Source organism: Acinonyx jubatus, chromosome C1 (assembly GCF_027475565.1).
Source record: "Acinonyx jubatus isolate Ajub_Pintada_27869175 chromosome C1, VMU_Ajub_asm_v1.0, whole genome shotgun sequence".
NCBI classification, from domain to species: domain Eukaryota; kingdom Metazoa; phylum Chordata; class Mammalia; order Carnivora; family Felidae; genus Acinonyx; species Acinonyx jubatus.
Genome location: NC_069381.1, coordinates 186,003,296 through 186,016,936, shown reverse-complemented (window position 1 = coordinate 186,016,936; position 13,641 = coordinate 186,003,296). Strand labels below are relative to the sequence as shown.

General features: G+C 36.7%; 1 protein-coding gene across 3 annotated transcripts in view; it reads right to left on the bottom strand.

Moving 5' to 3' along the window:
• LOC106976714 (cytochrome P450 20A1) overlaps positions 1–13,641 on the bottom strand; it is a 74,145-nt gene that overhangs the window by 27,021 nt on the left and 33,483 nt on the right. For 2 of the 3 annotated variants that reach the window (XM_015074155.3, XM_053215599.1), the window contains exons 5-8: positions 10,328–10,495; positions 6,934–7,012; positions 2,217–2,332; positions 1,117–1,171 (exon numbers count right to left, since the gene is read on the bottom strand). In XM_015074155.3, coding sequence (XP_014929641.2) covers positions 1,117–1,171; positions 2,217–2,332; positions 6,934–7,012; positions 10,328–10,495 — 418 coding nt within the window. Of the gene's footprint in view, positions 1–1,116; positions 1,172–2,216; positions 2,333–6,933; positions 7,013–8,717; positions 9,079–10,327; positions 10,496–13,641 lie in introns of those variants that run through there. The other variant, XM_053215600.1, reaches the window with a different exon arrangement.

Genomic DNA, 13,641 nt, shown 5'->3' with positions numbered 1-13,641 from the left:
GTCACTTATTGTGTTCTGTATCCAGAGCACAACCAATTTAGATTTTTTTGAAGGTCTTTAGCAAAGATATATTTTAATATAGTAAATTTTTTTAATGTTTATTTTTAGTTTTGAGAGAAAGTGTGAGTAGAGAGAGAGAACTCATGAACAGGAGAAGGGAAGAGAGAAAGGGAGAGGCAGGGAGGGGGGAGGGGCAGAGGATCCAAAGCAGGCTCCATGCTGAGGGCAGAGAGCCCCAGGGGGGCAGGATGTAGGGCTCAGGCTGGAACCCAGGAACCCTGAGATCATGGCCTGAGGTCAGATGCTTAACTGACTAAGCCACCCAGGTGCCCCTAATGCAGTAAATTTTTAAAACAAGTTAAGTACTTTTAAAAAAAGTTCAATACATTATTTTTGACACATTTGACCTAAATTCCACAACTCTAGATGTCAAAAATTTTATAAGGAAGAAAAATGTATGGGAAGTTTACATTTTGAATCATTGTTTTTAAACAAAGTTGTAAGTGAAATCCTTCAAATATATAATTTTTTTTCTATTTCAAACTGTTATTTTAGTATTTCCTTTAACATTTTATACTAGTATATTTTTAGAAACATACACAGATTTTTATAAACACCATATGAATTAATGGTACTCTGCTAAACTAAAATACAGTAAGGAAACATAGAAACATTCACACATTTTAGAATTTTAAGTAAAAATCACCTTCAATTCTACCAAGAGAGGAGTTCTTTTAAATTGTGATCTCTGTGGCCTATATCCTCTGTTGGTAGACCTTAATAAGAGCAAACTGGATTGGAGTCAAAGAGAAAAGCCGCAGCAGGAAATTGAAAATCTCACTGCTCTGGTTGGAAAAGTGTCAATAGCAGTTCATTTTAAAGGCACTAACTAGAATTCACAATCCATAAACTGTGTCAAGAAATTTATGGCAATGTTCAGAGGTGGCATAGAGCACCTGGGGTTAAAAAAAAAAAAAGGCAGCTGGTGAATCAAGCCTTTCAAACAAGAATAAAGAAGAAAAGAGACAGGAAATTATAAAGAGGTCTTGCAAACAATGTTTCTTTTGTTTTATCCCTGTGTATAATATCTCTCAAAAAAAATCAGTTTATACTTACATTTTGCAGTTATTATGCAACTGGCCAGAGAAAATATCATACTGTCTTCAAGGATCTAGGAAAGAAAACTAAGTTTAGAAAGTGTAAAATGTTTAAGGTGGCCTCTATTAGATCCTATTAAAATAATGTGTAGTATAGAATTAGGGTCAAGGAAAGGAAAAAAAAGTCTATTATTTCTTTACAATGTTTTCACTTAAAAAAAGTCTAATGTAAAAACCAATCTAAATACTGTATTGATTTTTTTATGCAATAAACATTTATCAGTAATATCACTGGCTCATGATATGTTTTTTTGCAAATATCACTGGCTCCATCCTATCTTTCTGGCTTGGCCCGATGCAGCAGCAAAGCCTCAAGAACAATGGAGAAGAAGCTGCCATTGTCCTTGGAGCCTTATTCAATTTCTGCACCCATACACATACCCAGCAAACCATTCTATCTCTGAAATTTGCATGCATAGAGTGGGCAGAAGATTCCTATAAAGAACAGGTGTGGACTCTTGTTCTTTGCCTGACAACACCACACAGTGGTATGCTGGGGGTAACAGAGGCACCCTGGGAACAAGCCAAGCTGCTATATCTAGTCATTTAGGTAGAGCAGCTTGGCTGATAAAGACTTCTATAAGTCCACGGGGCACCTGTGTGGCTCAGTTGGTTGGGTATCCGACTTCAGCTCAGGTCATGACCTCACAGACCATGAGTTCGAGCCCCGCATCAGGCTATGTGCTGACAGCTCGTGGCCTGGAACCTGATTTCGGATTCTGTGTCTTCCTCTCTCTCTGCCCCTCCCCTACTTGTGCTCTTCTCTCTCTCTCAAAAATAAACTTAAAAAAAAAAAAGACTTATACAAGTCCTCCTCTTTTATGATAGAAGAATTTTGATTCAGTATTTGCTTACTCAATATTAATTAATATACAGCTGATTCAAAGATCTAAATACCTGTACTAACATGAGACTAAAATACCTATACTATTTATAGATGATGTACAATAAAAGAGAAGCCACTAAATTTTAGGAGGGAATCTGGATTAAAGTGAATAAAAAACATACTATACATGTATGATTATCATTTATTTGATAAACACTGAACAATTACATCACCTGCTGGTCATTAAGGTTCCCTTGTACTAAGGAGTCAATGAAAACATGTTGACTGAAGTTCCTTCCTTTTCGTTCTTTTATGATTTTCTTTAAGATATATTCCAGTTGCATAAGAGCTTAGAGAAGAAATCCAAAAAAATTTAGAATATAAACATTTGTAAAGACTGAACATTTTTTAATACTTTTGTACACTGTTGCTATGTGCAGAACAAAGCTATCAAAAGTAAAAGAGGTGTAACTGACAATTTTTAAAAAGCTAATTTATGCTTAAATTCATGAACTTTCTTTTCCTTATTTTTTGCTAAATTTTACATATAAAAAGCTGTTTAAAGCATGTAGGTACAATTTAAGGAATAATTATAAAGCAAACACCCATAACAGCACCACCTACATCAAGAAGTAGAACTAATGCCAGCACCTGGGAGGCCTCCACACACATAAACCTCTCCTATGATATTATCTACTTTCCTTCTAAATTCTGTCTTTTTAACTCCATTCCTCTCCCACATCAGGCATTTAGGAACAGAAACAGATGTAAAATAATCAGAAAAGTAGATTATGAAACCAGAAGGATACAGAATAAATAACTGATATCCAACAGTCAAAATTATCCCGAAGTCATTGCTCAGTCTCCATCTTACTTGACCCATCACAGGATTTAATGATGTTGATCACATAGCCTCCAGGTGTAAAATTTGCATTTGAATCTTGGGGTTCCAATGTTCTCCTGGACTCCATACTTACCCTACCTTGTTGCCTGCTCATTCTGTCTCCTTTTGTTGATTCCTTCTCTTGAATTTCTTAATGATATAATGTCCAAGGTCAGGACCGAGTTTTTGGACCTCTTCTCTTTTACTATTACATTCTTTACCTTGATGGTCACTAGTCTCAAGGCTTTAAATACAAGCTATTGACTGAACACTCCCAAATTTATATTTATAGTCAGGAACTCTTTCCCCTTAACTCCAGACTCACGTATCTAACAACCAACTTATTAACCTCTCCACTTAGATGTCTGAAGCATATTAAACATAACATATACACAAATGAACTCTTGATTTTTCCCCACCAAAACTCGATCGTCCTACAGTCTGCCCCCTCTCCTTCATTCTCCAACTACTTCATTCTCCAACTACTCAGGCCTAAAACCTTGGTGTCACCTTCTCTCTTATACCACACAACTAATCTGTCAGTTAATGCTGGTGTTCTACCTCCAAAATACAGAATTATTCTCCCTTACTATTTTTTTTTTAATTCTATATTTTCTGTTGCCTGCCACCTAGTCCAATCCACATTATTTCTCTTGCCTGTTTCATTGCAATAGCCCCTGAATTAGTCCCTGCTTCTGCTCTAGGTGCCTATAATCCACCACAGCAGCCAGAATGACCCTTTAAAAACATAACCCAGATTGGGGTGCCTGGCTGGCTTAGGTGGTAGAGCATGCAACTCTTGATTTTAGAGTTATAAACTCAAGCCCCACGTTGGATGTGGAGATTACTTAAAAATAAAATCTCTGGGTGCCCCTGGGTGGCTCAGTTGGTTAACTGTCTGACTCTTAATTTCAGCTCAGGTCATAATCTCATGGTTCATGGGAATGAGCCTCACATTAGGCTCTGTGCTGACAGTGCAGAGCCTGCTTGGGATTCTCTTTCTTTCTCTCTCTCTCAAAATAAATAAACATTAAGAAATAGTAAAATAAAGTAAGATCTTCAATAAAATAAAATAAAATAAAATCTTTAAGGAAAAAAAGCAAACATAACTCAGACTATAACTGTTCAAAACCTTCCAGTGGCTTCCTATCTCATAGTAACAACCTAGTTTACAATGATCTATAACTCTGACAAGACCTGTTCCTCTCCCCAATCTTTCCGGTCTCATCTCCTTCTATTCCTTTTCTGACTGTCTCCTCTCCAGCCACAAAGTTCCCTGTACACCAAATAAACCAGAATCCCACCTCAAGGACTTTGTAATTACTTTCCCTCTACATGGAATCTCCTTCCTTTGGATATGGAGATATTCACATGATCTGCATCGCCTGGTTTCCAGTGTTAGCTCATAAGTCACCTAATCTTAGTGAGGCCTTTCCTAATAACTAACCCTATTCAAAATTGCAACCTTCTCATCCCTGGCACGCCCTATTCCCCCTCCTGATTTAATTGTCTCCATAGCACTTTTCATCTTTTAACACACTATTCGGTTTACTTATTTAAAATTATTGGGGGAGCCTGGGTGGCTCAGTCAGTTAAGCATCTGAACTTCAGTTCAAGTCATGACCTCACTCACGGTTCGTGAGTTCAAGCCCTGCATTGGGATCCGTGTTGACAGCGTGGAGCCTGGAGACTGGTTCAGATTCTGTGTCTCCCTCTCTCCCTGACCCTGCCCCGCTCTCTCAAAAATAAATAAACGTTAAAAGAAAAAATTTTTTAAATACATAAAGTAAAATAAAATAAAATGAAATAAAATAATTGGCTGCCTCTTCCCACTAGAATGTGGAGCCACAAGGACAGGAATTGTTTGTTCTGTTCATGGACATCTCCCCAGCACCAAAATCATACCAGAATATTACAGATACTCAGTAAATAGTTATAGAGTGACATGAATGTAACACATTAGTGATTAACATGAGAAATTATTAACACTGTACTGCAATGGTTCCCAACTTTGCTATAGATAAGAATCACCTAGGAAGCTTTTTCTAAAAAATCGTAAAGTACAAGTCACACCTCATACCAATTAAATCCGAATGTTTAGGAATGGAAGCCTGGCTTCAATATATATATACATATAATAAAATATATATTTATTTATTTATTTTTAAATAGTTGTTTGTTTGTTTGTTTGTTTTTAGTGATCTCTACACACAGTGTGGGGCTGGAACTCATGACCTCGAGATCAAGAGCCATATCTCTGCCGACTGAGCCAGCACCCCTTATATTTTTTTAAAGATTCAATGTTTAGCAAAGTTTGGGAACTATTTCTGTACGTTCTCAAACCTACAGGTACATCAAAATAACCCAGAAAGCTTTCATAAAAATATCTGATGCCCAGGGCACCTCTCTCTCAGACTCCAAATAAACTGGCTTAGGGTAGGGCCTGATCTTCACTTTTGTGTCTTAAGTTCCCAAAGTGATTTTAATGTATAGACCAGGTTGGAAATTACTCACTTGAACAAAGGATGCACTGATCCAGCCATGGGATCCCAGTCACATAAACCAACACAGACTCATTTTCAATAAAAGCTCAAACTTTATTTATGCCAATGTTACAACCCAAGTAACGCATCATGTTAGACAATCTACTTTTATTTAGAATCAAAGAATGTAAATTATTTTAATTTTGTATAAATTGAACCAATATTTGTGAAATACTTTTTTTTATTTAAGGATATGAATCCTAATGCATCCATCAAGATAATCACAATGATACTGAAAACCAGAGTATAGAAAATATGTCTGTTAAATTGGCTTTTGGGGGCTTATGTTGGACCTCAAAGGAATCACTAGAATGGTAAGCCCCATGAGGGCAGGGATTTTTGTCTCCTTCACACAAAATAATGCCTCAATAACATTTGTTGAAAAGAATGAAGGAAGAGAGGCACTTAGCTGGCTCAGTCAGCAGAGCGTGGGACTCTTGATCTCAGGGTTATGAGTTCAAGCCCCATGGTAGGGTGTAGAGATTGCTTAAAAAATAAAACCTTTAGAAATAAAAGAAAGAAAGAGAAGGTAGGAAGAGACTACTGGGAAGCAACACTATTATATATGAAAAACAATCCATTTTTTCAATACAGCCCATGTACTTTAATTTACCCTACTTTCAAAAAAAGAACCAAAGCAGCTGAAAATAAAGGCATTAAAGTATTACAATCATAGGGGCGCCTGGGTGGCTCAGTCGGTTGAGCGTCCAGCTTTGGCTCAGGTCATGATCTCGCAGTTTGTGAGTTCAAACCCTGCATCGGGCTCTGTACTGACAGCTCAGAGACTGGAGCCTGCTTCAGATTCTGTGTCTCCCTCTCGCTCTGCCCCTCCCCTGCTCGTGCTCTGTCTGTCTGTCTCTCAAAGATAAGTAAACATTAAAAAAAATTTTTTTAAGTATTACAATCATAAAATTACTGACAGAAAATAAAAGGGAGAATAATTTTGTGCAGCTTTCATAAATTAAAATTGTTATTTTTCTGTGCAAATTTTATAAAGTTATAACCAATGCCCAACAATTTTGAAAATATTTTTACTCAACGTTATAATAGCAAGACTTTTTACATAGCTACATTTTTTACAAAAAATCTATACAACATTTAAGTTGATATTATTTCCTTAGTAATTCCTACATTGTTGGACATCTAGATTGCTTCTCGTTTTCTACTTAGCACTACAAAGCACTACAAAAAAATATTCATGATTTTTTTCTTCTTTTAGATAATTTCATTTATTATTTATGACTTTAATATGTATTATCAAATTGCTTTCCCAGGACTGTACCCTTACATTTTCCTATAGGCTATACCAACCTCATTCTACAGTGAGTACTAGAGCTTTGTTTACTGATTCACTGCTTTTTCCTCTTTTGTTAAAGAAAAACCTTTAATATAGGAAACACAGGAGAAAAATATAAAGAGAGAAAATATAAATGACCTATAATCTCATGATTCAGAGACAACCTTATTAAAATTGGGGCACATATCCTTTTGTCCTTACTATAATTTAAGAGTAGTAAAACTTACCATCTTCATATTGTCTTTTCCGAGTTATACTTTTATCAAGTGATCCATCTAAAAAGCCTTTTCCAATTTCAGACCAAACCTGAAAATAGAAAAACATACCTATTATCTTAATAAAGTACATTTTCTAAAGAATGACACGCAATCTAAGCTAATAATTGAGGATTTCGTATCTTACCAACAGATCTGATAATTAAGCTCTCCCTTTTAAAATTGGGCTAATCGGGGCACCTGGGTGGCTCAGTCAGTTAAGCATGCAACTCTGGATCTTGGCTCAGGTCATGATCTCACGGTTTATGAGTTTGAGCCCTGCATCCGGCTCTGTGCTGACAATGCGGAGCCTGTTTGGGATCCTCTCACTCTCTGCCTCTCCCTCTCTCTCAAAATAAATAAACACTTAAAAAAAAAATTTTTTTTTTTAAATAAAAGTGGGCCAGTCATTCACTCCAGAGTCTCTGAAGATAGAGTTCAAATATATTTTAATAATTTCAGTCAAGGCACTTTAAAACTAATTACAGTTAAAAAGTCAAAGTTCGTTGGGGCTCCTGGGTAGCTCAGTCGGTTAAGTGATGACTCTTAATTTCAGCTCAGGTCATGATCTCACAGTTCATGGGTTTGAGCCCCATGCTGGGCTCTATGCTGTCAGTGTGGAGCCTAGAGCCAGCTTGGGATTCTCTGTCTCTCTGCCCTTTCCTTGATTGCACTCACTCTCATTCTCTCTCTCTCAAAAATAAATAAATATTAAAAAAATAATTAAGTAAAATAAAAAAATGTAATGTCAAAAAACAAAGAAAAGGTGAGGAACTATTCCACATTAAAGAGGTCTGGCCACGGGGCGCCTGGGTGGCTCAGTCGGTTGAGCGTCCGACTTCAGCTCAGGTCACGATCTCATGGTCCGTGAGTTCGAGCCCCGCGTCGGGCTCTGGGCTGATGGCTCAGAGCCTGGAGCCTGCTTCCAGTTCTGTGTCTCCCTCTCTCTCTGCCCCTCCCCCGTTCATGCTCTGTCTCTCTCTGTCTCAAAAATAAATAAACGTTAAAAAAAAAAATTTGTTTTAAAAATAAAAAAAGAGGTCTGGCCACTGAAAGTTAAGAAATTTGAGGGGCACCTGGGTAGCTCAGTTGGTTAAGCGTCTGACTTAGGCTCAGGTCATGATCTCACAGTTCGTGGGTTCTACCCCACATCGGGCTCTGTGCTGACAGCTCAGAGCCTGGACCCTGCTTCGGATTCTGTGTCTTCCTCTCTCTCTGCCCCTCTCCTAGCTCACATACTCTCTCTCTCTCTCAAAAATAAATAAACATAAAAAAAAAAAAAAAGAAATTTGAATATGGGCTGTGGAGAACAGTATTGTATGAATGTTCAATTTCCCAAGTTTGAAAACTATGTTGTTGCTATATAAGAGAATATCCTTGTGTTTAGGAAATACAGACTGGAGTATTTAGGGGGAAAAAAGACAAAATGTCCACTTTTTTTCTCAAATGGTTTCAGTAATGGTTCGAAAGAGGTAGGTAATGAATTACAAAAGCAAATGGGGCAAAATGTAAACAACTGGTGAACCTGGGTAGAAGATATATGGGAATTCCTTACACTAGTTGCAACTAGTTTCTGTAAGTTTTAAATTATTTCTATTTTAAAGTTATAAGGAAAGAATGAAAAAGGAAGAAAAAGAAAATATCAGCATGAAAACATACTAGAAATAACAGGTCACCGTATAAATAACAGTGGAGGTCTCTTAAAAACTGCTGTCTTATATGGGGTACCTGGGTGGCTCAGTCATTGGGATACTGACCTAAGCTCAGGTCATGATCTTGCAGTTCGTGGGTTTGAGCCCCACATCAGGCTCTGTGCTGGCAGCTCGGAGCCTGGAGTCTGCTTCAAATTCTGTGTCTCCATCTCTCTGCCCACCCTGTGCTCATGCTCTGTCTCTCTATCAAAAATAAATTAACATTAAAAGAAAAAATTTTTTTTTAAAATGTTGTCTTGTCAATATGAAAAAAAATCAGACAAAAATAACTGAGTCAAAAATTGTTTCTTCATTAAAATATGAAAACATTTTTGGAATTCCTTAATCAATTTATTTTGACTGGGTATACAAACTAGTTTACTCCAGGAAGTGGAATTTAGAGTGATTTTTCTACTTTTATTTTTACACTCCTATGTGGATGTTTCATAAAAATGTGTGTGTGTGTGTGTATATATATATATATATATATATATATATATATACACACACACATAAATATAATATACACATATATTTTTCTTTTTGAGAGAAAGCAAGTGCGAGCAGGGGAGAGGGGCAGAGGGAGAGAGAGAGAGAGAGGAACCTAAACATGCTCCAAGCTCAACATGGAGCCCGATGTGGGGTTCGATCCCATGACCCTGGGATCATGACATGAGGTGAAATCAAGGGTCGGATGCTCAACCAACTGAACCAGGTGCCCTAAGAAACATACATTTTTTAGTCATCAGGCATAAAAATTAAACCATTTTAATGGGAAGAAGCATATTAAATAACAGGGAATCAAACCACAGTTCCTAGTGATTTTTGTTTAAAAAAATTTTTTTAAATGTTTATTTACTTTTGAGAGACAGAGTGTGATTGGGGAAGGGGCAGAGAGAGAGGGAGACACAGAATCCGAAGCAGGCTCCAGGCTCTGAGCTGTCAGCACAGAGCCCGATGGGGGCTTGAACCCATGAACTGCGAGATCATGACCTGAGCTGAAGTCGGATGCTCAACCGACTGAGTGACCCAGGTGCCCCTCTAGTGATTTTTGTTTTAAACACATTATCCCAGTTATTTAACCAAAATGTTTTTATAGATTTGAATAAAATAAGGAATAATTAATTTCTCAGAGACCCAAAATGTGGCCAATGACCTACGTATGATTTGAATTGAATAAATTAATTTAATATTGGGATTAAACACATGAATGCTGAAATTGATAAAAATACAGAAGAAAATAAATTCCATATGTGAATCTAGAAAAAAACAGAAAATAAATCATTTTTAGACTGAATTAGTCTTTCTTCAAATCATATTCATTTCATTTTAATGCCCTACTGGCTTTAATTTCTTTCTATATGGGACATAGTCTAGTTCTATTAAAGTTTTTCTCTTTATTCTAGAATTCAGTATCATTTTATAACATTCTTCTAAGTATTAAAAGGAAATTTCTTTAGTCACCCACTTTTTACATTTCAAAAAGTAACTGCTGAAAAAAAGTAATTTTTACATTTTTGAAGAATACAATTATCTTTGTTTGCATTGTTGATTTAGCCCCAAACGGAAATTCTATACTACAGGATGTGACATCTTTTTCTTGAGAGGCAAAGTCTACATTATTCAACTATCCAATTTGATTGAAAGAATAATTTTAAATTTGGCCCTAGACTTACTGTGCCATGATTCTTCTGAAAGTGAATGACTTCCTGGTCATCTTCAAATGTACTACCCATCACCATCTGTGTAACAGACTTCATAGCAAAACCAAGCATATGCTGGCAGAGGGGTACATGCTGCGAATCTGGGTAGGAGAGCCATTTATCTAATAATTCTTCTGAAAGCTGGAAGAGAACAGAAAACCACAATGATTTACTATTTCTTCTTGCTAGAAAAATTCAGCAAGTAGATTAATTTCACAGTGCAACTGTGTAATCAAAGTAAACATTCAAGTGTTTATTTCAACTGTCAGGCAACTTTGGCTCCACCTGTAATTATATCTTCAAGGATTCAGGTTCAGATTCTGTCAAAGGTTGATTTGCAAAACAAAACAAAACAACCACCACAATAATAAAAAGAGAAAATATAAATTACAAATTCAAGAGCTGGTAGAACCTTAAGCCTAATCTTAGTCTCTAATTAAAAATAGTAAAGGTTCATCATAGAATGCCTGTGATAAATATATGAATATGTAAAACCTTAGACATGCTCCAGTGACAGAAACCTCTCATAGTCTCTATGTCATTCCTTCATTCAACAAATATTTATTAAATCCCTTGTGGAATAAAAACAATTGGTAGTAAATAGATCAAAAGCTTTGGAGTAGAAAAACCTTGGTGTTACTTCAGGCTCTATCTCTTAGAAGCATTGTGGCTTTGAGCAATTTGCTTAACTCTTCCAAGGTTCAGGTGTCTCAACCATTATATATGGATGACATCTACCTTGAATGGCTGCTGTGATATGGTAATTATAACCACATCATATAATGCAGGAAGAGTTTTTGTAAGGTAATATACATGAATTTAAGTTCCTTTCCCACATGAAATTCATGAAAGTTTTGTCACAGTATAAAGGATTAAAATTAAATGTGAGAAATAGAATAAATGTTTAAAATGAAAAGATTAGCACTACGTAGGTTTATACCAACTTAAAGTAACATATCTGGAGTACTTTTTTTTTGAGAAAGGGAAGGGAAGCTTTAATGATTCCATAGTATCAAGATTAACAAATATACCTTTTTTAAAGTTTACTTTGAAACAGCACACATGTATGTGAAAGCAGGGGAGGGGCAGAGAGAGAGAGGGAGAGAATCCCATGCAGGATCCACACTATTAGTGCAGAACCCAACTCGGAGCTCAATCCCACAAACCACGAGATCATAACCTGAGCCTAAATTAAGATCAAACTCAACTGACTGAGCCAACTGGGTGCCCCAAATATACTTTAAAAATCTCTTTGAGATGGGTGAAGATGAAGAAAACAGGAAGATAATTATTAAACCAGAGCTACATTATTAAAAAATAAATTTCAGGGGCGCCTGGGTGGCTCAGTTAAGTGTCCAACTTCAGCTCAGGTTGTGATCTCATGGTGCATTAGTTGGAACCTCACATCAGGCTCACTGCTGTCAATGCACAACCTGCTTGGGATTTTCATTCTCCCCCCACCCCTCTGCCCCTCCCTTGCTTATGTCTTTTCTCTCTCTCAAAATAAATAAAAACTTAAAAAATTTTTTTAATTAATTTCATGTTATGGACAAAATAATCTCAGATACTTTAAAAACTTAGAATTCTACAGTTATTACTCAAGTTTACATAACTTCATACTAAAAGATGAAAAAAGGGGTGCCTGGGTGGCTCAACTGGTCAAAGGTCCAAATTCAGCTCAGGTCATGATCGTGCAGTCTGTGAGTTCGAGCCCTGCATCAGGCTCTGCACTGACAGCTCAGAGCCTGGAGCCTGCTTCAGATTCTGTGCCTCCCTCTCCTTCTCTGCCCCTCCCCCATTCACATTTGATCTCTCTTTCTCTCTCTCAAAAATAAATAAACATTTTAAAAATTAAAAAAAAAAAGGTGAAAAAAGATTTTGGAAACAAACCATTAAAGTGACAATATTTCTAGGTAAAACTGGAAGAGCTAATGTAAGTTTGATTTATGGGTAATTATAGAAGTTTCAAACGTGAAAACTAAATATTAGGGGTAAAAAAGCTTTCTTACAGATTGAGTGCCTGGGTGGCTCAGTCAGTTGAACATCTAGCTCTTGGTTTCAGCTCAGGTCATGATCTTACAGTTTCTGGGATCGAGACCCATGTCAGCCTCTGTGCTGACAGATCGGAGCCTGCTTGGGTTTCTCTCTCTCTCTCTGACTCTCCCCTGCTTGTGCGTGCTCTCTCTCACAAAATAAATAAACATAAAAACATTTTTTTAAAAGTTTTGTGGAAAAAATAAAACATATTAATAGATATAAGATAAACCAGTAAGATTTCCTTTGTCTAAACATGAAAGTTTTTTTCCTTCAGAAAACATTATTTTCCTTAGTATGCATGAGATTTTGTCTCAAAACAATTCTAGTACAACTATATAACTTGCAAACATCTCAGCTTCATGCACAGAACTGGGAAACCTAACTGTGTGTTAAGTGTTCACCCACTCAGACTACAATGCCAGACTGCACCTTTTTCATCACTCCATCTACTCCTAAATATCTAATCCTTTTTTAAGTAAGTCATCAGGCCCAATGCCATGTGACAAAACTACAACCTCATCATTTACAATCTTAGTGTTGAGGTATTTGTTTGAATTTATTCCAAGTATCATATGTCAATGCTGAGCCTTTACTTTGATTCTTACATTCATTTTAATTTTTTAATAAAATGTATTTATTTATTTTGAAGGAAAGAGAGTGAAAGCAAGTGAGCATGAGTGTGGGAAGGGCAGAAAGGGAGAAAGAGAGAATCCCAAGGAGGCTCTGCACTGTTACTGCAGAGCCTGATGCGGGGTTCAAACTCACAAACTGCAAGATCATGACCAGAACCAAAATCAAGAATCTGATGCTTAACCGACTGAGCCACCCAGGCACCCCGATCCTTGCATTTAAAGAATTTACAGGGCGCCTGGGTGGCTCAGTTGGTTCAGTATCGACTTTGGCTCAGGTCATGATCTAACGGCTCATGAGTTCAACCCTCGAATCCTCTCTCTGTGGTCAGCACAGAGTCCGCTTCAGATCTTCTGTCCCTCTCTCTTTGTCCCTACCCTGCTTGCGCTCACTCTCTCAAAAATAAATAAAAAACATTAAAAAGAAAAAAAAGCCACGAGTAGGATTCCGAACTCTTAAATCATAATAAAGTAGAATTTACTTTGGTATTAACAGTGAATTCTATTTATTTATTTTTCCATTTAATTTTGAAAATGCTTACACTCTGTTTAACCATTAAGTATGTCTTTTTTCCACTAATTTGAAATACCACTCACTCTTTATATACTGGATTCACACAT